This window comes from Symphalangus syndactylus, chromosome 5 (assembly GCF_028878055.3).
Source record: "Symphalangus syndactylus isolate Jambi chromosome 5, NHGRI_mSymSyn1-v2.1_pri, whole genome shotgun sequence".
Classification (NCBI taxonomy): Eukaryota; Metazoa; Chordata; class Mammalia; order Primates; family Hylobatidae; genus Symphalangus; species Symphalangus syndactylus.
The window spans coordinates 6,378,921-6,405,913 of NC_072427.2; the positions used below are offsets into that span (position 1 = coordinate 6,378,921).

A 26,993-nucleotide genomic window follows, 5' to 3' on the forward strand; every position below is an offset into this window, starting at 1 on the left:
ATGAGGAAGTTAAACTTTAAAATGGAGGACAAAGAACTGAACATATTAACGCACTGATTCTTTGATGAAAAATTTAGAATTCACTGCATCCAACAATAGACATGAGAATCACCTGGAATCTCTAAAAAATCCAGATGCCCAGGTCATGCCTCGTCCCAATGAAATCAGAGCCTGTGACTGAGGGAGCCAGGCACCAGTGTTTTCTAGTATTCTCCAGGGGATTCCACTGTGCAGCCACACTTGAGAACCAATGCTTTGCAGAAATTGAGCTGGATCCTTCCTGATATTAAGGTTCTAGACTTTGCCTCTGAAATTCTGTCCTGTCTCCTTAGTGTTAAGTTTCCTTAGGCAGAACATTAATGGTCTGAGAGCCTGGAAGGGATTAGTGTCTACTTTGTTGCTGAGGGAAGTGGGTCTGCTTGCCTCTGATTTCTTATGTGCTTTTCAGAGAGGGATAATAAGGGGATTCTGTGCTGACTGGGTGCTCTCAGGCACTCCCAGCCACTTAAGTAACATAGGCAGAGAGGCCATAGTTCCACGGGGTTAAGACCTTTTAAAAGAAGTTCGTGGCAGCAGAGAAGCTGTTTTTATTTTGTTGGCTCCGTTGGTTCCATTCATTTATGAACATTTACCAGCCCCTTCCGTGTGGTGAGCACTGAGCCAGGCTGCCAGGAGGTTCTGGGCCATTGAGGTGTAGAGAAGCATGACCAGTCCTGCTTTTGGGGGTTCTCCAAAGGCCTTGAAAGGCCACTGGGGTGCTCAGGAGCTCAGCTGGAGGGATGCTGTCTGCTGGCGAGGACTGGGGCTGCTGCAGGAAGGATGGGACCTGCAAGCTGGGCCCACAAGAGTAGAGTGGCATCCAGATGGGGGTGAAGGCATGAGCAAAGGCACTGGGGTACAGGGATGTTGTGGGAGCACGCAGAGGTCAGGGTTTGTGCCATTTGAGTGACAGCTCCCTCAGGCCCCCGCAACCTGTGACATGCATTTCATAGCCCTGCAAGGTGGGATGGAGGAGGATGCACTCCTGCCTCTGCTCCCACCCCAGCCTCCTGGGCAGGGTGGAAAGGCAGCCGTCCAAATAATGAGGCTGTAAAGCCCCTCCTGGCATGCGGGTCTTAAAGAAGGAAGGAAGGAAGGGGGTAAGGCCATTAGGAGCAGGAAGCAGTCTGTCCTTGCACTGTCTGCTGCCCAGAGCATCTGTCCCATCAGGCATCCCTGGGAGGTCTTTGAACTTTGGAGGCAGCAGGCTCTCTCAGCTGCAGACCCTCCTGCAGGTCGGCTAATCCCCTCCTCCAACTGGCCTTTGAAGGGTATAGGAAGTGCTGGGGGCTGGTTTCTACTGCCTATTAAAACAGATCCCTCTAGGAGAACCGGTGACAGGGGCTGCCCCTAAGGGGGGCAGCAGGCACCTAGGAAGCTGGTGTGGGGGATGGGCTCCATTTTCATCTCACAGCCCTTGATATCCTTTGAATTTCTACCATGCACTTATTTTAGCAACTCAATAAATTAACGGGTGCCACCAGCCAGGCCTTCTCCTGCTATTGGCTGAGATAAACCCTCCGTGAGAAATCTGCCAGTCAAAATTGTCAGTAGAAAGCTTATTCAATCTCAGCTTCCACGGAATCCAAGTTGCTACATCTAGGTGGAATTGAAAAAATCTTGTCTAGTGCAGGGTTATACGCAGTTTAAAAGGGAAACAAAAATACTTGCTGTTCTTTTGTTTCTTTGTGGGAGAAAAATGGGCTGATAGGAAACCAGTTGACTAGAGTGTTTCCTCTGAATAAACACTTGTAAAAGATGCTGTTTTGAGAGCTGACTGTGAGGTTTACCAGAACAAACCAAATTTCATTTTGAAATCCGCAAAGGGACTTTGAATGGTTCCCAATTTGATGTGTCTTTTCAAGTTTCTGTGGCTGGATTATGCAAAGGTAGAACCTTTGAGGTAGGCCAGAAGGCTGATTTCAGCCCAGCATTTAGGAGTCCCTACGTGCTGGGGAACTTCCCGTGGCTGGCTGTGAGGCCGTGGGCAGGTTGCTTCTCTCTGGACTTCAGTTTCCACATAGGTTCAGACAAAGGGGCTACAAGGGCCCTTTAAGTCTCAAACCCTGCAGCTCTTTAAGGCCTGTATCTCAACTGTAAAAGGAGTTACCATTCTGTAGCAGTCTCCTGGCAATATGTTTTTAATGTACAAAAGTTTAAGGTAACTAAAAGGGGAGGACAGATGAATGTCACAAAGAACTTCAAAGTTCTCTACCCCCACCCCATGCCCCCCGCCATTGTTCCCAAGCTCGTGTGGACTTGGTGCCCACGTGACATCTCATGGTGCCAGTCACATCAGGCTTCCTCTTCTAGCCTCGGGTGTATGTGGGAAAGGCAGAGAGTAGGCACAGGTAACGTCTCGGACCTCTACTTATGATAAGAGACCAGGAGGTGTCCGGGAAGAAGGGAACCAACCCTGAACCCTGCCTCCTGAATGCCCTGGGACACTGAGTGCCTCCAGGAGTGGCCCCAGAGAACAGAGGTGTCATTGCTTCGAGCTGGTCCAAGAAGATTTTAGCTGCTTCTCAACACCTGTTCTCCCCAAAGCCGCATCCACGCTGTGTTGCAGGCGAGTCCCAGTGCCCCATGACCAGATGCCCCCAGCTCTCCACCTCTAACCCCAAGAGGGATTTTCCTGCTGGTTTTGAGTTTGCAGGTCACAGTACCTGAGGGCTCCCAGCCTCCACGTGGCCACTTCCGCACAGGTTAGCAGGTACCAGTTCTTTGCTTTCGTTTGAGTGTGGGGGCAATTGCATCCTCAATGACTGGACCATGTATGGAGGTTCAATGCATGGGCTGCCCAGGCTCAAACTGTGCTTGGGCAATTACCTCAGGCAAGCTTCCCAACTTCTCCTGGCCTCAGTTCCCTCATCTGTGAAGTAGAATAATAATAATTCATGAGATAATATATGTAATGAGTAGTGATTGTCACATTGAAAACAGTTCTCTTTCCCAGGTACTCAACACTTGCTGGGCATGAGTACCCCTTGTAATGTCCTTTCTCTGCTCTGTCAATATTGTTCCCACTCTCAGCATCCCATATAGCATCTGTGTTGAGGGGTGGCTCCACCTTTGCCTGTACCTTAGGTGCATGTTCCATGTGCACACAAGTGCTTAGCATCATGCCTGGCATGTGACGGGCAGTGGAAGCTGTGCTGGTGGATGGATAACAGCATGAATGGAAGAAATTTGGGGTATCTGTTCAGGCCCTCTGAATGCCTTGGGCTTCCCGAGGCTCTGACCTGAATGAGTAGCAACCTTCACAGACCAGGAGTGTATGAATCCCCGCCTCTAAGGGAATATGATGAATAAAGCCCACAGTGGTGATACCAGCATTATTTTTACCATGCCTGCCCCCACCACCACCCCATTGGCCACCACGATGCCCAACACATCTGCCATTTTAGTCACTCCTCCAGATAATGTGCTAAGGCAGATGATGTTAAAATACAAAGCACCTGGGGGGCAAGGGGAGGTTCCTCTGAATCAGGAACATCAACGGGAGGCTAGGAGCAGACAGGTAGCCTGGGTGCAGGACATTGCGGGGGGGCTGGGGATGGGAAGGGAAAGAATCACATCCCCCACCCCACAGAGCTTGGTGTTGCAGACCCCAGAGGTTGCGTTGAATGGGGAGATTTGCCCTTGACCTTCTGATGTGCTTGCCTCTGCAGCACCCTGCAAGAAACAGATACTTAAGACTTGGAGTGGCTGTGGATTTCCCTAAAACGGAGGAATTGCTCTCCACTTACACGTGATTTTTGCTATGCGCTGTTAGCAGCAAGTTCCTCCTTCACATCTGGAGGGTGGACTGTGTTCGCCTGGGGTTTTCGTCTTCAGGAGGTTTTAGCCGTCTTTCCATTTCCTGCCCTGTCCCAGCCCTGTGTCTGCAGCACCATTAGATGAATTACTCTCTAGGCTCAGAAGCAGAAAGCATATTCTTATTCTCACCAAATCACCCTGTTTCCTTCAACAAAGTTCCATGGTACTGACAGCGCTCCGCTCCAGCAGTCTTTTCTTGACAGAGCCTTGGGAGTACATTTCTCTAAAGAGAAGCACTTTGTACTCTTCAGCTCTGCTGTGTTCTTGCTTAATAAGCCGCGCACATGGTCTTCTGATAGAGCCACCCTGAAACCAAAATCCAGGAAGTGGTTCCTCCCATCATTCACAGTGCACCCTTGGCAGACCAGGAGAGGTGAATGGAGCCGTGAGCTGCATCCTCGGAGCCCTCCGTGTCTGCACACCTGCCTCTAACAGATAAAGTGGGGCCTGAGGGAGGCCTGCCACAGACTTGAAGGGGCAACAGGAGTCCCCGAAAGCCAACACGTACCCCCCTTGTTCGTCCTGCGGTGTTTAGAGTGGGAGGTTTACACGGCTTCGCCACTTTCTGGCAGGTCATCTGGGTTTTTTTGCCAGGGGCATTTCTGTGTCCTGGGCCAGAGCAGGCCCCAGAAGGGAGAGTAGCTCGGGCCCTGTGACATTCATCATGTCCATGGGTAGTTTCAGAAGAGCTCGGTGTTTTCATAAATTTGTCTTCCTAAGTAAAAATTAGGTTTTCTCCATAAACTGTCGTCCTTTAAAAACCTAAGGAGAGCCTCACAAGACCTTTTCGCCTTATAATTATCTCCCTTGCTCTGCCGCATTAAATTTCGCCATGCTCTTTTTTAGCAGATGAAGGCACATTCTTTGACTAAATTCATTAGAAACAGAAGATCCCAGGTTTAATGACACTGCATGCCATCCATAAGGAGGTGCCTCGGGAGTCCCCCTTGCTGCTTGAGGTCACATTTGCACTCCAGCATCCTATCACTGTCCAAAGCATACAGTGCAGGCTGGTGGTTTTTCCTTCCCTTGGATGCTGCGCAAAGAACTTTTGGTTCTGATTCTTCACTTCTAAGAAATCCACAGCAGCCCTGGAATTTGGAGGGTTTTCACTGATGACAGCATCCGCATGACCATTTTGGGGGGTAAACTGGGTGTAAATTAAGATCACATGAAGAGCAAATCAATAAATGTAATCCAGCATATAAACAGAACCAAAGACAAAAACCACATGATTATCTCCATAGATGCAGAAAAGGCCTTTGACAAAATTCAACAACCCTTCATGCTAAAAACTCTGGATAAATTAGGTATTGATGGGACGTATCTCAAAATAATAAGAGCAATCTATGACAAACCCACAGCCAATGTCATACTGAATGGGCAAAAACTGGAAGCATTCCCTTTGAAAACTGGCACAAGACAGGGATGCCCTCTCTCACCACTCCTATTCAACATAGTGCTGGAAGTTCTGGCCAGAGCAATCAGGCAGGAGAAGGAAATAAAGGGTATTCAATTAGGAAAAGGGGAAGTCAAATTATCCCTGTTTGCAGATGACATGATTGTATATCTAGAAAACCCCATTGTCTCAGCCCAAAATCTCCTTAAGCTGATTAGCAACTTCAGCAGTCTCAGGATACAAAATCAGTGTACAAAAATCACAAGCATTCTTGTACACCAATCACAGACAAACAGAGAGTCAAATCATGAGTGAACTCCGATTCACAATTGCTTCAAAGAGAATAAAATACCTAGGAATCCAACTTACAAGGGATGTGAAGGACCTCTTCAAGGAGAACTACAAACCACTGCTCAATGAAATAAAAGAGGATACAAACAAATGGAAGAACATTCCATGCTCATGGGTTGGAAGAATCAATATCGTGAAAATGGCCATACTGCTCAAGGTAATTTATAGATTCAATGCCATCCCCATCAAGCTAACAATGACTTTCTTCACAGAATTGGAAAAAACTATCGCTTCTCGGCCTTTTGTCTAAGATCAAGTGCAGAATTGGAAAAAACTACTTTAAAGTTCATGTGGAATCAAAAAAGAGCCCACATCGCCAAGTCAATCCTAAGCCAAAAGAACAAAGCTGGAGGCATCACACTACCTGACTTCAAACTATACTACAAGGCTACAGTAACCAAAACAGCATGGTACTGGTACCACAACAGAGACATAGATCAATGGAACAGAACAGAGCCCTCAGAAATGATGCCATGTATCTACAACTATCTGATCTTTGACAAACCTGACAAAAACAAGAAATGGGGAAAGGATTCCCTATTTAATAAATGGTGCTGGGAAAACTGGCTAGCCATATGTAGAAAGCTGAAACTGGATCCCTTCCTTACACCTTATACAAAAATTAATTCAAGATGGATTAAAGACTTAAATATTAGACCTAAAACCATTAAAATCCTACAAGAAAACCTAGGCAATACCATTCAGGACATAGGCGTGGGCAAGGACTTCGTGTCTAAAACACCAAAAGCAATGGCAACAAAAGCCAAAATTGACAAATGGGATCTAATTAAACTAAAGAGCTTCTGCACAGCAAAAGAAACTACCATCAGAGTGAACAGGCAACCTACAGAATGGGAAAAAATTTTTGCAACCTACTCATCTGACAAAGGGCTAATATCCAGAATCTACAATGAACCCAAACAAATTTACAAGAAAAAAACAAACAACCCCATCAAAAAGTGGGTGAAGGACATGAACAGACACTTCTCAAAAGTAGACATTTATGCAGCCAAAAAACACATGAAAAAATGCTCATCATCACTGGCCATCAGAGAAATGCAAATCAAAACTGCAGTGAGATACCATCTCACACCAGTTAGAATGGCCATCATTAAAAAATCAGGAAACAACAGGTGCTGGAGAGGATGTGGAGAAATAGGAACACTTTTACACTGTTGGTGGGACTGTAAACTAGTTCAACCATTGTGGAAGTCAGTGTGGCGATTCCTCAGGGATCTAGAACTAGAAATACCATTTGACCCAGCCATCCCATTACTGGGTATATACCCAAAGGACTATAAATCATGCTGCTATAAAGACACATGCACATATATGTTTATTGCAGCACTATTCACAATAGCAAAGAGTTGGAACCAACCCAGATGTCCAACAACGATAGACTGGATTAAGAAAATGTGGCACATATACACCATGGAATACTATGCAGCCATAAAAAATGATGAGTTCATGTCCTTTGTAGGGACATGGATGAAACTGGAAAACATCATTCTCAGTAAACTATCACAAGGACAAAAAACCAAACTCCGCATGTTCTCACTCATAGGTGGGAATTGAACAATGAGAACTCATGGACACAGGAAGGGGAACATCACACTCCGGGGACTGTTGTGGGGTTGGGGGAGGGGGGAGGGACAGCATTAGGAGATATACCTAATGCTAAATGACGAGTTAATGGGTGCAGCAAACCAACATGGCACATGGATACATATGTAACAAACCTGCACATTGTGCACATGTACCCTAAAACCTAAAGTATAATAATTAAAAAAAAAAAGATCATGTGAAGAGTCAGTACATGATAACAGGCAAAGGGCTCTGTTTTCTGAATGCCCACGCTTTCAGTTCCAGATGTCTACACCTGGCCACTAATTGTTCTTCAGCTGTGTTATGAGATTGGGTTATTTCTCCAAGTATCTGTAAGTAATTTGTGGGCAAAGATATACTATGATAATATCCAGTGAGATGATATCCAGGGCTCCCACCTCAAGTTAGCTGGTCAGGTTCTCACTTATGCTTTTGTGGTCTGGGTGCTAGCAATTAGTCACTTGTGCCTATTTAAATTTCTCTTAATTAAAAATTAGTTCCTCAGTCACACTAGCACATTTCAAACTCTTAGTAGCCACATGTGGCCAGTGGCCACAATATCAGGCGCAGCCCACAAAGAGACTTTTCCATCATCGCAGAAAGTTCTGTTGAACAGCACTGGCCTAGGCTCCATGCCAACAGCCTGCTGGTTTCTCTGTGATCCACACCAGGCTTCCTGCAGAGGCTGTGTGTCACTCACTGCTGTGGGCCTGGTGCTCTGCAAAATGCCTGGTGCAAGACGGGGCACAATCTACTCTTGGAAGAATGAAGAACAACTACACCTTAAATTGTGCCCAGCCTTCTAGATCAAGAATCATGAAGTTATTCCCTTCTAGATTGGAAACCTTTTAATAGCCACCTGGTTCATGCCCCTCCTCTCTCAGCTGGGAAAAGGAGACCAGGAGTTTAGGAACCTTGCTTAACATCCCCATAATAATTATTGTCAGGTGTTTAACCATGATTTCTTTCTCCTTGGACTGTTGCACTGTAGCAGCAAGGAAGGCTTTACAAATGATTATTCACAAGAAAGCTTCCTTAACCTCATCAAGGTTACCTACCTATGAGTAATCTGGAGCACATGTATTCAGTGTGCAAACATTAGTAGCATTTCCAGTCGATAAGGGAACAGAGCAAACATGCCCATGTTGTAACTGATATTTAGTATTATTTTAGAAGTCCTGTTCAATTTCATAAGGCAAGAAATAAGGTATAAATATAGAAAAGGATGAGGCAAAATGAGAATTGCCTATTATAAAAGAATCATCTGAAAAGCCATTGGAACCAGTAGATGTTCATCATGATATTGCATCGTAAGACCAACATGCAGCAATCTGTAGTTTTCCCACGTACAGGCAATAATTACAACAGAATAAAAAGCAGATCGTATTCACAGTATCAACCAAAGATATGAAATACCCAAGAATGACGCTAATAGGAAATGTGAGACCATCATGATGCAAGCTAAAAACGTTTGCGCAGGTCATTCAAAAAAAAGCCTGGCAAAATGAAGAGGTGCCCTATGTCCTAAGGTGGCAAGACTCAAACTTCTAATGATGCGATTTCTCCCCAAATTAATCAGTGTATTCAGTGCAATCCCAAATTAGAATGACTTTTTATAGAATTTGACAGACTAAAATCATAGGGAAGAATAAAGTTCTCAAAATACCCAAGGTCATTCTGGAAAAAAAAAAAAAAAGACTAAAGAGAGAAAGGTAAAAGAATTGATTTGTGGCTTCTACTCCCTCTGTTTGTCCTGATCGGGGGGGGGGGGGGGGGGGGGGGCGGGCAGAGGTTTTTCTTAACACCCTACAGCCTTTTCACCTGAATTGGCGTTGTTTCCTCTAATCACCTGGGGAGGCTGTATTCTATTTCCATCATTATGGCATCATTCTAAACATCTTCAGAGTTTCTAACTGGAATCAGCTTTAGCATGGCCCCTCACAACAGAACGGTTCCCAGGTCAGAAACTAACATAACTTTATGGGTTTCTTTTCTGTGAAATATTTCAAAGCTTTGGCTCAGAGTCTGTTCAAGTCATAAGGCCGTCTGCCTGCACTGGCCCTAGACGCAGTTTTGGATGCTCTAAGCAGTGAGGACGTTGTGGGAAAGAGAAAGGGAGCCTCCCAAGCAGGTGCCACTCATTTGGGAGCCTGTGTCATTGCGTGTTCATATTGGGACCATCCTATCATGAAGCCATGGCATGCACATGAGGCACTGGGGGGGAGGCACGCTGTGGGTAGCCTCTGTCCTATGTGCTGATGGTACATTACATGGACCTGGGTGCTCATATGCTGCTTTCTTGTCAAGCCATTGATTGATCCCTGTCCTGTGTCCAGCTGTGCTCTAAGAGCTGATGGAGTGGAGAAAGGTGAGACCAGCTCACTCCCTAAGGACTGTCTTTGTCAAGTGGGAGCAAGATCAGAGTGGCAGGACCTGGTGAGCCCATGGAATCTATTAGGACGAGAAAACAGCATTTCACAGAGATGGCAGGAGCTTCAGCCCTATAGTCGAATGTCCCTTGAGGTTTTAGCAAGTCCAGGCTACTGCACACACTCTGAAGCAAGGAGGAGTGTGGCCTGCTGCATTCAAACCTAGATCTACTGTTGGGAGCCGAAAAGAACGGGAGGATGTGCCCTAGACCACCGTCTTCATCCCCTTCCTATGGGGAGCAACACATGGTACAGATGAGTGGTCATTAGTGATTGTCCTTCAGAGCTGTCCTGAGGGCATCTGCAGTCCTGGATGGGGGCAGCCACTTACCAAGAACAGTGGCCTCTAAGACTTAAGCTTTATTCCAGGAGTCTCACCACAGTCCCTAAACCACATCTGCTAGAACAGAGGTTTTGTTCTGTTAGCTCAATGCAGAGAAAGAATGGAAATAAAGGCATTGAAGTGGGGTGGGAACTTTTCTTTCCCCACCAGCCCACCTGCCTTATAGTGTGACTTCCCTCCTTAGGCCACAGCTCTCTCAGAGCACCTGAGTTTGCAGCTTGAGGGGCTGCAACTTGCTTTGCTCAAGCGAATGTGCGTGCTCAGAAGAAGCAAGGCCATTCTTCTCTGCTGTGCCTACTACTGCCAGGCACTTCGGTGGCTGTTTTCCCAGGTGACCCTGACCTCTTTTCCTTTAGAGAATGTAAACTCTGTATTCTCAGTGCCTAGAACAGTATCTGGCATGCAGAAGGCATTCAGCAAATACGTGTTGAATGAATGAATGGCGTTGAAATACTTGTTGAATTAATGAATGGCGTTCAGGATTATCATCCCTGTTTAGTCATAGACGAGGAAACTAAGGCTCAGAGGTATGATGTTTCTTTCTCAAGAGGCAGAGCTGACATTTTCTTCTAGGCTGGTCTGACTGCAAAGCCAGGGTTGCTTCTAGATGGGAAGACGTACTTTGTATCATCCTCCGTGGCTGCCGACACCTTCTCATCAAAGCCCTCAGGACATTGGAGGCTGGCTGGGACTTGGAGCTGGCCACTGTGTGTGCACGTGTCCCTGGAGTGCAGGGGTGGAGGAGGGTGTGCTGAATACAGGAGACTAAGCAGCTAGGGCCTGGTGCCTGATACTGTTCACTTGGCTGGGAAAGATGGTTTCAGAGAAAGAAGGCCAGCCAGGAGTGCAGATTCTGCTCTTCTGCGTGACTTGAGCAAATCACTCTACTCTTACAGCCTTCAAAGACGCTCAGCAAGAATGGGGGAGATGATGGCTGCTCCTATCCCTGTTTCATCTGGAGGCTGTGAAGACACAGTGGTAAAATAAGTGAAATGCTCAGACAAAATGGTAGCAGCCCAGTACATTGCACCTTGACAGAGTGAGAGTCTAAATTAAGGGTGAAAGGTGAAAATAGTGTGGTCCAAATGATCTTTGAAAATTTCCTGGGAGGCACCATATTCAACTGTGTCTGTCTACATCCTTCATACCCAGATTACCTGCCACTGTTGGAAACAGCAGCCATTTCTTAGAGCATCAGATAGAATTTAAACTTCACTAGCCAAGCATGGTGGCGTGCACCCATAAACCCAGCTACTTGGGAAGCTGAGACAGGAGGATCACTTGAGGCCAGGAGTTTGAGGCTGCAGTGAACTGTGATCATGCCACTGCACTCCAGCTTGGGTGATAGAGTGAGACCCTGTCTATTAAATCAAATTATAAAATGTAGACTTCAAATATTAAGACTCCACACCTCCTGCCCATGTTGTATAAAAAAAAAATGTGGATCATGAAACACAAGAGTCACCCTCAGAATGGCGTGGTGCTCACAGCAGGAAAGCCCGAGAGAAGGGTGGATACATGGCTTTATCTTACACCCTCTCAGGGTTTCAGTGTGCACAAGCACACACACACTTGCTGACTGGAATAGCGGACAGAATCTCCCGTGCTTCATTCTCTCTGTCTCTCTTTATCTGTCTCAATAAGTTGAATTTTTGATAAAAGTTAAAAGCCCACTTGATGTGAATCTTCTAAATATATGGAGATGTATGTGTGTATATATGTACGTATATATAAGTGTAGATATATACCTGTCCTATATACCTATATATAACTATATAGGACAGGTATATATCTACACTTACATGTACGTATATATGTCTACACAAACCCAGGCAAGGCTAATTTGAGTGAAGGCTGTACCCGACTCACGCACCTTATGTCAAAATCCCATGTATATAAATTCAAGAATTGAGTGCTTGTTTGTCATTTCAGTACTCTGGTTAGCTTAGAGAGGCTGTGTATATTGTATGAGTATTATCCATATTTACCTGCTATGATGTCTATTCTAGAAAAATACACTGAGTACCAACACTATATTGGTCATTATTTATCCATTGGTGATTCCGAATTTTGTACCGTTTTAGGATGATTCTTACTGACATGGTACTATGTGCATCTGAATTATAGCTAAATCTATGGCGACCCCCAGTCTACTCTGGGGTTTGCCTTATTGCTGAATCCCTGAAAGCTGGTGGGCTCATTTTTCTGTACAAAACACAAACAAATACCTTCTCCGCAGTAAGAGGCTTTTGATGCTATTGCTGCCTGTTTGTTTTGTTCTCCGTAAACGGGGTTATTGATGATCATGGGAATTGACCCTGTTCTTCTACCTATAAATGAGTGCAGCCTGTTATCCCCTAGTGGCATTTAATCTTGTAGGTAGCGTTTCTAAGTAGCTCAAGACTGGGGGCACAATCTGGTCCTTGGCAAGAGGTACTGACTGGAGAATTTCCCCTCTGGTGCAGAGCTGGCCTGTTAATTATTGTTGATTAGCAATAACAAATACACATCTCCCCACTATTTCTTAGAAACTGCCATGTGCCATTCCAGTTACTGCAAAGTCAATAAACATCTATTGAATAGGAATGGCCAGGCAGTGTCCCCACAGAGCTATGGAAGTAGGGCTGGAGTCAGCCTTCCATGGAGAGGCTATGTTCACAGAAGCCCAGGATCTTCATCCCACTCCAGGGATTCATTCCACAAACTCAGCCAAGACTACTTTGAGGTGAGGCTGGACCTGACTCCTACACCTGACATCAAAATCCCAAAGCTTCCAAGAGACAGGTAGGCTCAGAGCAAGTTGAAGCTGAAGCTTCCGGAGCGGCAGAGGTTCTTTCTAGAACACCTACTCATCTCCTGCAAGATGCAGAAGCCAGGAGGGGTCAAGCACTGTGGGACTCCTCTCAGAAATCGCCGCATGGTGTGCTTTGTGTCTCCCAAAACAAATACAGAGCAGCATGTTATTTTAAGATAAAATCAACTCAAGGCCGTGAAGTTATGACTGTGTCTGATAAAGCTGGGCCACATGAGACACAAGGCCCATCTGTGCCTTCAGCCCCACGGTCACTGAAAGTTAAAATTACTGGGCATACTTAATGCCACACCTTTTCGTTAAATATAATGTTGCCAGAAATAATAAATGCCCTGGGACATAAACTTAAAATAACATGAGTTTCTCAGTCAAAGTAATCTCTAATTTAAACTAAAAATAGCCTAGACAGTAGTTGATGTCAACCTCAAGTATCAAGACTCCTCCCGGTCCAATGCTAGTTAATCCAGCTGTGAAGTGATGAGCCACTTAGCATGTAAACATTTTAAAGCAGATCAAGCATGATCTATGTTAGGGGCAAGCTCCAGAAACCCAAGAATCCCACTCGGCTGATTTTGCTGACTGGAACATTCCTCGGGGAAGTCCTCTCGGCCGGCAGAGTGAAACGCTCACGGGACATGGTGTGCTTCGGTCGGCCAGATCCCTGTGAGGAATAGGGAGTTGCCAACAGCACAGCCATCTTTGCCGAGTGCTTTTGGAACCATCCTGTGTGTCTCCTGAATCACCAGGTTCTCTGGCCAGGAGAAGAGGCCCCTGTGGGAAGAAGGAGCCCCTTTCATTTGATAACCAAGTTGGCCACTGAGAAAACTCATGAAATTTTCTTCCATAAATGGTGAGACCATCCTCCCAGGGCTTGGGTCTCCTCCCATTGTGGTTTTTCAAGCAACATCTGTGTTTGAAAAACCCTTCTGGTGGCTGTCCAGGAGATCCCAGCCAGGGAGAATGGGAGCAGCTCGTCCAAGTGCACAGTTAGAATAATTAATTCATGCGTTGATCCTCCATCGACTTGTGCCCCAGGTTTGAAAAGTTCTCATTACCTGAGGTGGGAGATGCCTCTGATCGTGGCCAAGGTAGGGAAAGAGGTTTTAGAGAATGCCTACAGGGAGAGTTGTTTTCTTAAGGGACTTGAATATTCCTCAAAGTAAGATAACACTGTATCCATTTGGTGAATGTGCAAATTTTGTAACGTTTGATGCTGCAGCTAATGAGACCCTCTTTACTTGGGGGCTGTTCTAGGAGAAACGGGTTTTCTGAGTGGGGTATTTGAGGGGCAGTGACCCAGGCAAGTGGAACCTCTGTGTGAGTTCCCAGATGGTTTTCCCCGGAACGCAGCTCATGGTTCAGAACCTGTGGCTTCCTGAAACCATGCATGTTCTTAAAGAGGCAAGACGTTCCTTTCTCTTAGGCGTATATTCCTGAGTGTTTCACATCGTTGATACAAGGAAGGCCTTTCATTTGCCTCATTGCTTCCAAGGGCAAGATCATGTTCCAAGTGGAGACTCTAGTATGTGACTCAGACTAGGACTCCAGGGCCCGTGAGTTGTGACCCTTATGAAGAGACATTGTTAATGCTGATAAGGACCATGCCTGCCAGGGCTGGAGATAGCAATTTGACCTGGTCCACATGCAATGGTTACACCATGAGATGGCAGCTGGAGCCACTTTTTTCATGAGACATTTTATTTCTATAACCTCTGTACATTTGGCAGAGTTCATTGAAATCCATCAAAACTTTCAGAAGACCTACTCATTTAAAAACTCTCTCACCAGTTTTATTTAAAGAAAGAAAATCAAACCCTAAGTCAAATTTAAGGTCGTTGACTTTTGATGTCCTTTGCTAAGTGTACTTGAAAATCCTTCAACAGTTAACATGAAATAGAGAAAGAAAAAGCTACCAGGTAGAAGAAAAAAGCCGATTTCACCTCACATAATGTCCTTAAGGTTCATCCATGTTGTTGCATGTTGCAGAATTTCCTTTTTTAAGACTGAATAATATTTCATTGTATGTATAGACTGCATTTTATTTATCCATCTATCAGTGGCTGTTTAGGTTGGGTTCTTATCTTGGCTATTGTGAATAATGCTGTAACTGAACGTGGGAGTGATGTCGCTTGGAGATCCTGGTTTCAATTCTTTTGCATAAATATTTTGAAATAGAATTGTTGGATCATACAGTAGTTTTATTTTTAATTTTTTGAGGAACCTCCATACAGTTTTTTCATAGCATCTTTACCATTTTGCATTCTTACCAACGCCATGCAGGGGTTTTAATTTCTCTACATTCTCACAGACATTTGTCATGTTTTGTATTTTTGTAGTAAACATCATGAGAGGTGTAAGGTGGTATCTCATCAGGGTTTTGATTTGTGTTTCTCTGATGATTAGTGGTGTTGGGCATCTTTTCATGTACTTGCTGGCCACTTGTATGTCTTCTTTAGAGAAATGTCTTCTCAAGTCTTTAGCCCATTTTTAACTGGGTTGTTAGTTTTTTTGCTATTGAGTTGTAGGAGTTTCTTATATATTTAAAACTTAATCCCTTACTTTATGCTAAATGAAATAAGCTAGTCGCAGAAGGAAAAACACTGCAGGATTGCACTTATATAAGGGATCTAAAATAGTCAAATTCATAGAATCAAAGAGTGGGCTTGTATTGCCAGGGGCTGGAGGGAGGAGGAAGGGGGAGCTGCTAATCAGTGGGCATCGAGTTTCAGTGGAGCTCAAGAGAGCTGCTGTACAGCATTGCAATTGTAGTCAACAATACTGTATTGTAAGCTTAAAAACTTCAGAGGGCAGCTCTCACGTGAGATGCTTTTACCACTGTAAAATACAGTTAAAGAAAATGAACCTCAAAAAAAGAATTCATACTGAGAGTGAAAGTAAAAAGAATTTTTTTGGTGCCAAGGATGAATATATTTTTTAAATCTTTTTTATTTGTAACAGGATTTTTTAAAGCTGAATGGAGATTGCTTTCTCATGCACTTGTATATAAATAAACATCTTCTGTTGCTCACCCAAAAGTGAAGTAAAAAGCCGAGTAATTGCATTGAAAAAATAGAACTCACTTTATTCAACAAAGTGACCATTAAGCGGTGGCTCACGCCTGTAATCCCAGCACTTTGGGAGGCCAAGGTGGGTGATCACAAGGTCAAGAGATTGAGACTATCCTGGCCAACATGGTGAAACCCTGTCTCTACTAAAAATACAAAAACTAGCCGGGCGTGCTGGTGTGTGCCTCTAGTCCCAGCTATTCGGGAGGCTGAGGCAGGAGAATAGCTTGAATCCGGGAGGCAGAGGTTGCAGTGATCCGAGATCGCACCACTGCACTCCAGCCTGGGCTACTGAGCAAGACTGCGTTTTTAAAAAAAAAAAAAAAAAAAAAGAATATATCTAAACTATTCTCACTGGCGATATTTGTCTGATAATTTCTTCAGTCTTCCTTTAACCCTAATTGGATGGATATCTGACACTGAAGCTTGAGGATGAGACTGAATCTAACGAGATTTGCTGTTCTGCCGAGCATTCTGCCACCACGCCAGATCAGCACACTTGTCATGGATATGAATTCTCCAGTATTTTTTGGCACTTTCTTCACTATTAGATAATTCATTCAGTAAATATTTTTACCAAATGCTCTCTTTGCACTACTTTCTGCTGCTCTGAGAAAATAGGGTGAGTTGGAAGAGCCTGTGGGCCTCCAGTCAGGAGGGTCTGAGGTTGATAGAGGCCCAGACCAAGCGAAAATGTGGCCATCCATACCTAGGTGGCGATGCACACATTCCCTTTTCAGAAATGACTGTAGTTGGTCACTTGACCAATTAAGCAAAAAATTGATGCAAGTGGAGAAATATCAAGACATTATATGAAGGTGCCTTAGACATTTTGTTTTAACTTAAGCTATAAAAACATTAGTTTTTTTCACCAATTTTGTAATGGAGATGGAAAGCATCTTCTTTGAGGATGAGTGTCTGCCAACTGGACTTCCATGTCACCTTCTGATATGGTTTGGCTGTGTCCGCACCCAAATCTCATTTCGAATTGTAATCTCATGTGTCGAGGGAGGGACCGGGTGGGAGGTGATTGGATCGTGAGGGTGATTTCCTCTGTGCTGTTCTTGTGATAGTGAGAGAGCTCTCGCGAGATCTGATGGGTTTGTAAGCATCTGGCATTTTCCTTGCTTGTGCTTCTCCCTCCCGCCACCATTTGAAGTAGGTCTTTGCTTCCCCTTCACCTTCTGCCATGATTGTAAGTTTCCTGAGGTCTCCCTGGCAGAACTGTGAGTCAGTTAAACCTCTTTCCTTTGTAAATTGCCCACTTTCAAGTGTGAAACACTTTATAGCAGTGTGAAAATGGACACACCTTCCTCACACAAAGCATGCCTATAATGAGAGTTTGAATCCAGTTTCTTTTATGTATGCATGTGGGGGGTGGGGGTGTGTGTACACATAAAAAGGATTATAAAAGACTTGTGAAGCAGCCTTGGAGCAGATCTTTATGATTTATTCCTCATCTTTCACAGTTGTCTTGCCCACACCCAGTTGGACAGCTTCTATCTGAGCTACTGGCTAAATCTGTTTTCATGAGAACAACAACTTGGTGTTTGTCCCCATATTTCATTGGTTAACTCAACATGTAACCACATGTATGAATTGAAATAACAAGTATCACTGACATCAGTAGGTTTAAGAATAAATACAACTGAAGATTGGTGAGGATGCCCCCCCTCCACTGATGGGGGAAGTCACGTGTGGGTGATCAGAGAGGGCCCCGCTAGCCCAAAGTTCCAGAACACATGAGCGCCAGGCAGCGGATCCTCCAAAGGACATGGGTGACTTTAGCTGACCCAACTCCACGTGGGAGTTGGCCAGGGGAGCATCTCTGTAGGCTAAAGGTTGTGGGGGTGGCCTGCAGGCATGCAGAGAAGACAGGATGGGTTTCTGTTGGGGAGACACCACCATTAGGCACCAAGCAGGGGAGTTGACGGAAGATGGTCAGATATCTATGAGCAAGCTAGGAACACGTGGTTCTAGAGCAGAATTTAGAAACCTCTTTTATCATTATCTCTGTCAGTGTTTATCTTTTCTCCCAAGCTGGCAGTGATCTGAGGTCTTTTCCTTGTGGTCCGTTACCTGGCACTTGGAAAGTATCTAATATTTTTGAATGAATGAAAGTATGTGTTCTTTTTTTGTTGTTCCACTGAGATTGTTGAAAGATGGTCATCCTTATACACATTGGGTCATAAGAACTCTGGGTCAGCAAACTGTGGTCCACTGGATCTTGTGTGCTGCATGTCTTGGCTTACCCCAGTGGGAGCACGTGTATAATAAGCTAAGATCACTGTTCAGCTCCCAGTGTGATGAGCCCTCCAGGCCTAGACAGGCATCCTGGTATCTCTCAGGTAGAGCTGAATAGGGAAGGTGACAGGTATGATCTTGTTAGATGTGAAAGATAGAAAAGCCATACTTTGTAATGAGTTTGAAGACTTAGATTCAGAACATTCTATAAGTCAATGTCTAGGATGGTACCCAGTGATTCCCCTTAGCACAGTAATTATCCCTAAGGAAGAGAAACACCTAAACCATGAACATTGGAATATTTAATGTAAGAAAACAAGTGTAACCATTAGAAGCTTAGAGTTTAAGAATTATCATGTCACAGTTATCAGAGTGAATATACTTTGTTGATTTATTGTTAGTGAATGCTATTAGTGTCTGTCATTTGCTGAATTTATCTTCATTCACTAAATAAGCAAATCCTCACCCTCTATTTCTGTGAAAACGCATGCCTGTGGGTCTGCTGTGTGAGAACCACTTTCACCGTACGTCAGTTTTTGTTTTGAAGACTTGGTTTCCCCTAGCATGGTCCGCTAGCACTAGGACCTGGAAATGAGAAGCCTGTAGCATAAGCATCCCTCTCTCCTTCTCCCCCTTGGACAGCTTGGGCATGAACCACGACGATGACCACTCATCTTGCGCTGGCAGGTCCCACATCATGTCGGGAGAGTGGGTGAAAGGCCGGAACCCAAGTGACCTCTCTTGGTCCTCCTGCAGCCGAGATGACCTTGAAAACTTCCTCAAGTAAGTCCTGGAATTATTCTATAGGATTAATGCAATCGGAAGTACTTCCAAAGGACAAAAGTATTGGAGTCTCAGCAAGTGTGAAGTGGAGAAATGACTCTTTTGGGATTTGCATCTAGCCTCAAGAGACGGTCAGCGCAGAGTGTCCTATAATGGCGAGAACATCTCCCACATGCGCATCTGCTCCAGCGATGGGCGCGCAGTGGGTGATCATTACGTAATTGCCGATGGACTGAAATGTCAACATAGTCACCCTGTCTTGAAAAGAAACCCATTTCATTCCTCTGCAGGGTTGTGACTGTGTGATCACCTCGGGGCGCCCCTGGGCCACTGCAGAATGGAGCATTTCCTGGTGTGGAGATGAAGGCCGTTTCCCTAGAGAGGGAGTGAATTTGCTGGGGGTTGAGGGGTGGGTTTGCTCACCTTGCTCACCTCTGGGGAGGGGAGGGCTGTGTTTATCTCACTGCTACTTTCTTCCCAGAAGGTGTCTGTACCCTTCCATTCTCAGATTTCTGTGGAAGAATCGGCCATCTGGTTTCAGACCTTCTTCGCAGTCTGTACCTGTGGACAGTGTGGGTCTCTTAGTGTCAAGCCCTCAGGGTTGGGTTTACAGAGTGACTGTGCAGACCCTGGTCACTGAACTACTTAGACATGTTAATTCATGCACCCTGGGAGACGGCAGAGAGTTGGCGAGTCTTACCTGTAGATGGAGCTTCTCAGTCCAGTAACACATTCAAGTACCCGATGAATTCAGGATGTAGTGGCAAAGGTGCCATCCCGGGTCTTTTTTCACGACGTTCCCTGTTCATGGGGAAATTGTTCAGTGGTAAACCAGCTTAAAAAATGCTCTCGTTACATTTAATGTAGTCTACTTCCCACTGAGTATTTGATACCACAGATCTTAAGAATGCTGTAAGCTCCTTGTTGTTATTTTGCTTTACCCAGAAGGGTCATGGCCACAAGATGGGGTGGGTTTGTTTGTTTGTTTGTTTGTTTGTTTTTTGAGATGGAGTCTCACTCTGTCTCCCAGGCTGGAATGCAGTGGCGCGATCTTGGCTCACTGCAACCTCTGCCTCCCACGTTCAAGTGATTCTCCTGCCTCAGCCTCCCCAGTAGCTAGGATTACAGGCACGTGCCACCACACCTGGCTAATTTTTGTATTTTTAGTAGAGATGGGGTTTCGCCATGTTGGTCAGGCTGGTCTCGAACTCCTGATCCCAGGTGATCTCCCTGCCTCGGCCTCCCAAAGTGCTGGGATTACAGGTGTGAGCTACCATGCCCGGCCAAGATGGGGTGTTTTTATTTGCTCACGTACATAGCACTGGTCCCACTGGTGACAAGTAGTGTATGTCTGAGCCCAGAAGATGTAAACCAGGATCAGTCTGTGTCTTGTGTTCATGCAGCTCTTTCCTTAAGAATCTTGGCAAGTGACTGGGTTTTCTGCCTTAAACCATCTGCCTTTAGAAATTGAGAAATAAAAGCATTGTAGTAAGTAACCTCCTTTAGAGCCAGAACCTCGCAATCCCCAGTTCACTTATTAATTTATTTATTTCTGAGTCAGAGTCTCACTGTATCACCCAGGCTGGAGTGCAGTGGTGCTATCTTGGCTCACTGCAACCTCAGCCTCCTGAGTTCAGTAATTGTGCTTCAGCCTTCCAAGTAGCTGGGACTACAGGTGGGACTACAACCATGCCTGGCTAATTTTTGTGTTTTTAGTAGAGACAGGAGTTTCCCCACATGGGCCAGACTGGTCTTGAACTCCTCACCTCAAGTGATCCACCCACCTCAGCCTCCCAAAGTGCTGGGATTACTGGTGTGAGCCCCTCAACCCGGCCCTCAGTTCACTCTTTTAGAGACGCACCTCTCATAGTAAGTGAATGCTCCCACCCGAGTTGAAATCCTGAAGTTCTCGGCAGGTGTTGCCAGTGGCTTTCAGGGAAAGCGTGGTCAAGTGAGACGCCGAGGCCCCACAAGCAGTCGAAGAGAACCTGAAGAGTTGGAAACAGGCACTTTGATTTTATTTAAAGTAAAACAAGGCTAACTTGTACTTGTTCTTTATTCATGATAGTTTTTGCTCAAAGCCATAGTCAAGAAAATACGATAATCTATTCCAAAATCATTTTCATCAAAGAAAGCTTTCAAACTCCCCAGTAAAAGTCCATCAGCCTCGTGGATGTCGTTCCTACGCTCCTCCCGAGTCTCCAGGTTCTTACTGCCTTCAGAGTGAAGATTCACATTGGGCCATGTAGAAAAAGAGGAATGCACAGCAAAAAAGCACAGTCTGTGTGTCCAGTGCTTGCGGCCTTTTTCCATAAAGAACATAGAAGTGCCTCCTTCTCGGTGACTGAAAACTCAAAAAAAAAACAAAAACAAAACAAAACAAAAACCTAGGCAGCACATTTGCAAGTCAACTTGCCTCTCGGCTGTTTCAGGTCAAAAGTCAGCACCTGCTTGCTAGTCACAGACCCCAGAAGCCAGCACACGGTACGCCTCCCGCACAAGCTGCCGGGCATGCACTACAGTGCCAACGAGCAGTGCCAGATCCTGTTCGGCACCAATGCCACCTTCTGCAGAAACATGGAGGTAAGCACCCGTGGGAGGGCTGGCTCGGGACAGAGCGTGTATCCAGCCCTCCTGCAGCAGGTCTGGCTTCTGCTGGAGGACATGGGCATTCATACTCAGCACATGCACATACACACACAAGCACACGTATACATGTGTCTGCACACACACGTTCGCATACAGAGACATGCATAAACACACCCTCACAGGCATTTGCACATGTGCACCCCATATAGCCGTACACACATACACACCTACACATGCAATTGCAGGCACACATCTACACACAGGTCCCCCACATGGGCACTTTTGCAGGGGAATGCTTCAGGGTTACTACTGACTCCAGTAGCCTAACATTTTAATATGGAAACCTTAGGACACTAGAGACGCAGGACACTGTCGCCTGACTTCAAACCCTGCATGGATCAACAAGAGGGTTAGAACTATTAAACATTTGAGCATATTGGCCGGGCGCGGTGGCTCATGCCTGTAATCCCAGCACCTTGGGAGGCCGAGGCGAGCAGATCATGAGGTCAGGAGCTCGAGACCATCCTGGCTAACACGGTGAAACCCCATCTCTACTAAAAATACAAAAAATTAGCCAGGCGTGGTGGCAGGTGCCTGTAGTCCCAGCTACTTGTAGTCCCAGGAGAATGGCGTGAACCCAGGAGGCGGAGGTTGCAGTGAGCCGAGACCGCACCACTGCACTCCAGCCTGGGCGACAGAGCAAGACTCTGTCTAAAAAAAAAAAAAAAAAAAAAAAAAATTGAATGTATCAAATTGGGAAAATTTAACAAGTAATAAATTGATTATATGATAACTCCATTAAACAGTTACCACTTACTGAGCAATGCCTATGTGTTTGGTACTAATGCTTCCAACATGTGTGATCCCAATTAGTCTTCACCGTAGCTCCTGAGATCCTGTCCCTGGTTTACAGATGACAACACCAAGTCAAAGTAAGCAAACATTCAAAATGGCTTGGTTAGTAGGTAGTAGAGTGAGGATTTGAACTCAAGTCTCGTTCACCCCCGAGTGTACACTTTTTCACCATGATGCAAACAGCAAGGTCTGTGGCTTGGCTGGTTTTATGGGTGGGGGGTGCCAAGAGGGGCATGTGGGTACCCAGGGCAGGGCAGTCTCCATGCCGGTGGCCATCTGTGTAGCAGGCAGGGAAGGCCCTGACCACAGGGGAAGGCCAGGAGCCTGTGGTCCCCCTGGCCCTGGCAGTGACAGGGCTAGGGGAGCAGAGCCTGCACCATCCTGCAGAGAAGGAGGACAGAAGTAGGGGAACCAGCCAGGGGTATGTGGAACTCAGCAGCCAGGCAGCAGGTGGTCAGCCTGAGGGAGGGCTGTTCCAGCACTGGCACTCAGAAGCACACCTGGTCCCAAGGAGGATGTGTGGATGGCTGGGCAGGTTCCTGGAGCACGCACTCGGGAGCAGCACCAAGGCACACAGGTACATGCAGGCTGCCTCCAGAATGCGGTCCCAGTGCCCATTCGCCCGGACTCCTGGAGACAGATGCTGCCTCTTGAGTGCTTCCTGTCTAAGTTAGTTTAGGAAATTGGGAGAACCTGCAGGTGGGGCATTGCCTGCCACCTTTGGGGCTGCAAAAAAGGGCAGCTCCTTAAAACCAGGCTGTTGCCTCCTACTGGCTGTTTCCCCAAAGGATGTTTATCCGCACTGTAGTGCTGGTTCTGCCCTGCCATTCCTCTGAGGAGCGTGCCTGCGAGGGTCCCCTCCAGAGACTAATGGGAAGCCGTCACCCATGTCAGCCTCCCACTGGATGCCTGTACCTCCCGCCCCCAGCAGCAGGGTTGAAGGACACCTCCATGGGGAGATGTGATGAGCCCTAGGATGTGATCGTCCCCAGCATCCTGCAGCGGTGCCCAAACTCACCATGAGCTACTGTGTGGCTTGATCGTTAAGCCTCTCGTGCACATACACAGTGCCCGCCAAGAGGCATCCTGTCTGCCTCTTCAGTCCCTACAGTGCATGGATGGTACAGAGATACCAGCAAAGAGCAGGTTTCAGGGCATCCCTTGATGATGTGGAGACAGCATGAGATTGTGTGGATGGGATAACCAAGGAGGACGTCAGGCAGAGGAAAGGGCCCCAGACACTGGGGCTGGGGAAGTGGATAGTGCCCAGCTGAGCCAAGGGACAGAGTGGTCACTCTGCCCACTGTGAGTCCTCCGCAGGGCCAGTGAGATGTGGCGGGCCAGGCTGAGCTGGTCCTACAGGGCAGGATTAAGTGGGGTGGGGGCTGGGCAGAGACTGCCTGCTCCGTGGGAGCTGGAGCTGTTTTCCCTTCTAGGAGCCAAGTATTTGCATCCCAGTTGGATGAGGAGGGACAGAGGGAGGGAGAGACTTGTACTGGGGACTCACAGTCTCCAAGGCTGGACTTTGTCCTTGCCCTGTCACACACAACCGTGACTGCAACCCCAAAGGCAAAGGCTTTTAACCCCATTTTAACAGATGCGGATATAGAAGCTAAGAGATTAGGAAACAAGCCAGGCTCACCCAGCTGGAAAGGGGTGGGCTGGAAAGCGAGCCCAGGGGTATCTGTTAGGGAGGAAAGGAAAGCGACTGTCATTCAAAGACAGACCCCAAAGAAAGGAGGCAGGGGATGTGGTATTTTATTTTCCTTCAGAATCATCTTTTCATTATAGGAATTCAATCAGAGAGCAACAAGCAAATTCGCTCAGCTTTGTGACTCCTTTCTCCCTAGAAGCTCAAAATCCAAATGCATATCAAGTGAGATCTTCCCATGTGCCTTTTACATCGAAGCTGAACATTTATTCCTGGGCTCCCCAGGAACTGCAAAATATGTTTTCCTGCTTGCTTTTGCCTTGAGAGTTTCACCAGCAATAAAATAAATGTGTTTTTTCCTCTCCAATAACTAGCAGAAAGGGTTTCTTAGGGGAGTGATGGGATGACAGTCCCCGTGATGGCCACCAGCCTCAGCTGGTCAGTGGTGATTGTCCTGCTTGCAAGGCTAGTGACACTTCCTTTAGAGGAATCTGACCGTGGGGTAGCAGTGACTGTGCACACTGGAGAAAATGTCACGATTGTTAGAAACAAATGCTTGTTCCTCAGTGCCGAAAAGAAGAACGAGCACTCAAAGAATTTTCTCAGCAAAAGATAGAACGTGTGACTCATGGAAGGAGGAATGGCGAGAGCACACCTGAACAAGGGAGGGGAAGGGGTTCTTATTCCTGACGCAGGTAGCCCCTACTGCTGTGTTATTCCCCTTTTGGCTAGGATTGGACCGCACAGTCTAAGCTAATTCCGATAGGCTATTTTAAAGAGAGCAAGGGTATAAGCCAGAGTGGTGGGGTGAGCAGTTTGGCAGGAAAGACGGTTAGGAACAGGGAACTAAAGGTGACTTAGGTCAGAGCAGGTGACCAGGGTGACTCAGGTCAAAGCAGGTGACCAGGATGAATCAGGACAGAGCAGGTGACCAGGGGAACAGATGTGAACTACTGATTAAAACTGGTAGAAAAGGTTGTTTATGGAAACTACGAGGAAGTTAAACTTTAAAATGGAGGACAAAGAACTGAACATTCTGACATACTGATTATTTGAACTCTATCCAACACACTCATACTCTTTTGGGGAAGAAAATGCAGAAGACCAGATGCTTCCCTGTGAACCCTTTGAGAACCAAGGACTTGGGGCATGCTGCCCTAGGCCTGGGACATGTATCAGTCAAATCCAGGTGAAGACAGTGCCACACTTGAGGGCTCCAGGCCCTGCCGTATCAACAGTCTGCGCCTTCCCTGCTTTTGTAAGACTGTGTTGTGGTTGATGTTGGGTATGGCAGGAGAGCGTACATATGCTGTTATCCCTCAATTCTTCCCTGCAATGCAGCTTTGCTGGTGTGGGTGTGTGCCCCCTCCTTTCTTCCTTCTGGGCCTCATCCTGCCCTGTGCTCCCCTGCACTTACTCTGTTCCAGCTGTACTGGTTTTCCTTTTCTTCTTGGACCCCACCAGGGACACAGTTGCTTCATGCTGGCTGTTTCCTCCTCCCTGCCACTCTTCTCCCAGTTACCTCCATGACTAATTCTCTCACCTTTTTTGAGTTCTGTTTTTTTTTTTTTTTAATATAAACTTCTCAATGAGACCTACCCTGACTACCCTCTTTAAGATGACAATCTGGTACCCTCCCCTGCCCACCTGTGCAGCATCTGCATCTCCTAATTCACAAGAAACATGAAGAAATCTAGAAAAATACTCATTATAATCAAATTGTTTGAAAGTAGTGAAAAAGAGAAAATCTTCAAGGAGCCAGAGGAAAAAAAGATAAGTTGTATACAGTTAAAGGTAAAACTGACAGTCCACCACTCATTAGAAGCAGTGTAAGTGAAAGGACAATGCGGACACATTGTAAAGGACTAAAAAAAGGCTGTCAGCCTACAATTCTATACCCAGCAAAAATATCTTTCAAAATTACATGTGAAATGCAGTTTTTCTGAAAACTGAAAAAAATGTATCACCAAGAGGCCCACATTATAAGAAATATTAAAGGAAGTCTTCTGCAGAAAATGATGCTAGGTGGAAATATGGATCTACACAAAGAAATGAAGAGCCCTGGAAGTAGTAATTTCATGGGCAAATATATGATAGATTTAGATATAGTGATGGGCAGTTTTCATTTTGCTGCTGCCTCTTCTGAGGGGAAATAGCTTGCCTGCCTCAGGATGAGCCCACACTATTCCCTGGCAGGAGGGAGAGGCCTCCCTGGTCTCAGGGGTGGCGTTTCTCATCGACACGCCTGTGTTATTGTGCCAAAGCAGGACTGCTTACCTAGGGTCCTTGGATAGATTTCAAAGAATTGGTGAACCTGGTTAGGAGAGAGATTACACTTTTCATTTTCTTCAAGTTCTAATGGAGGTTAGTATTCTCTTCCGTACTGAATGTTGGCAGTAAAGCACAGCAATCTTAGCCGTGCCCGTGACTGCCACTGTGATTAGGAATCAAAGATTTTTTTTTTTTTTTTTTTTTTTTTTGAGATGGAGTCTTGCTCTGTCATCCAAGCTGGAGAGCAGTGGCACAGTCTCGGCTCAGTGCCATATCCGCCTCCCAGATTCAAGCGATTCTCCTGCCTCAGCCTCCTGAGAAGCTGGGATTACAGGTGCCTTCCACCACGCCCAGCTAATTTTTGTATTTTTAGTAGAGACAGGGTTTTGCCGTGTTGGCCAGGCTGGTCAGACTCCTGACCTCAGGTGATCCGCCCACCTCAGCCTCCCAAAGTGCTGGGACTACAGGCATGAGCCACCATACCCAGCCATGGAATCAGGTATTTTTATACCATGTAAGTTGTGGCTGACATCTCAAAATACCATTTAGACTCTTCACCAAAATTATGATGGTTAGTAGACCCAGGGCCAGATCTTGTTATGTGTTGACAAAAAAATGCATATATTACTATATTACAAATTTAGAATGTCTTATATTTTGAAAACACTTCCAGTTTAATTGTTTTCTTGGTTATCTTATGTATTTTATAATTATGCATTCACCACATATCCTGAGAAG

The 26,993-nt window shown here is 45.9% G+C and overlaps 1 protein-coding gene across 1 annotated transcript in view; it reads left to right on the plus strand.

Annotated features, from left to right (window-relative positions):
• ADAMTS17 (ADAM metallopeptidase with thrombospondin type 1 motif 17) overlaps window positions 1-26,993 on the plus strand; it is a 363,306-nt gene that overhangs the window by 167,590 nt on the left and 168,723 nt on the right. Inside the window, exons 9-10 of the mRNA XM_055277066.2 lie at window positions 18,749-18,889; window positions 21,322-21,472. Of these exons, the coding sequence (XP_055133041.2) occupies window positions 18,749-18,889; window positions 21,322-21,472 (292 nt within the window). The remainder of the gene's footprint in view (window positions 1-18,748; window positions 18,890-21,321; window positions 21,473-26,993) is intronic.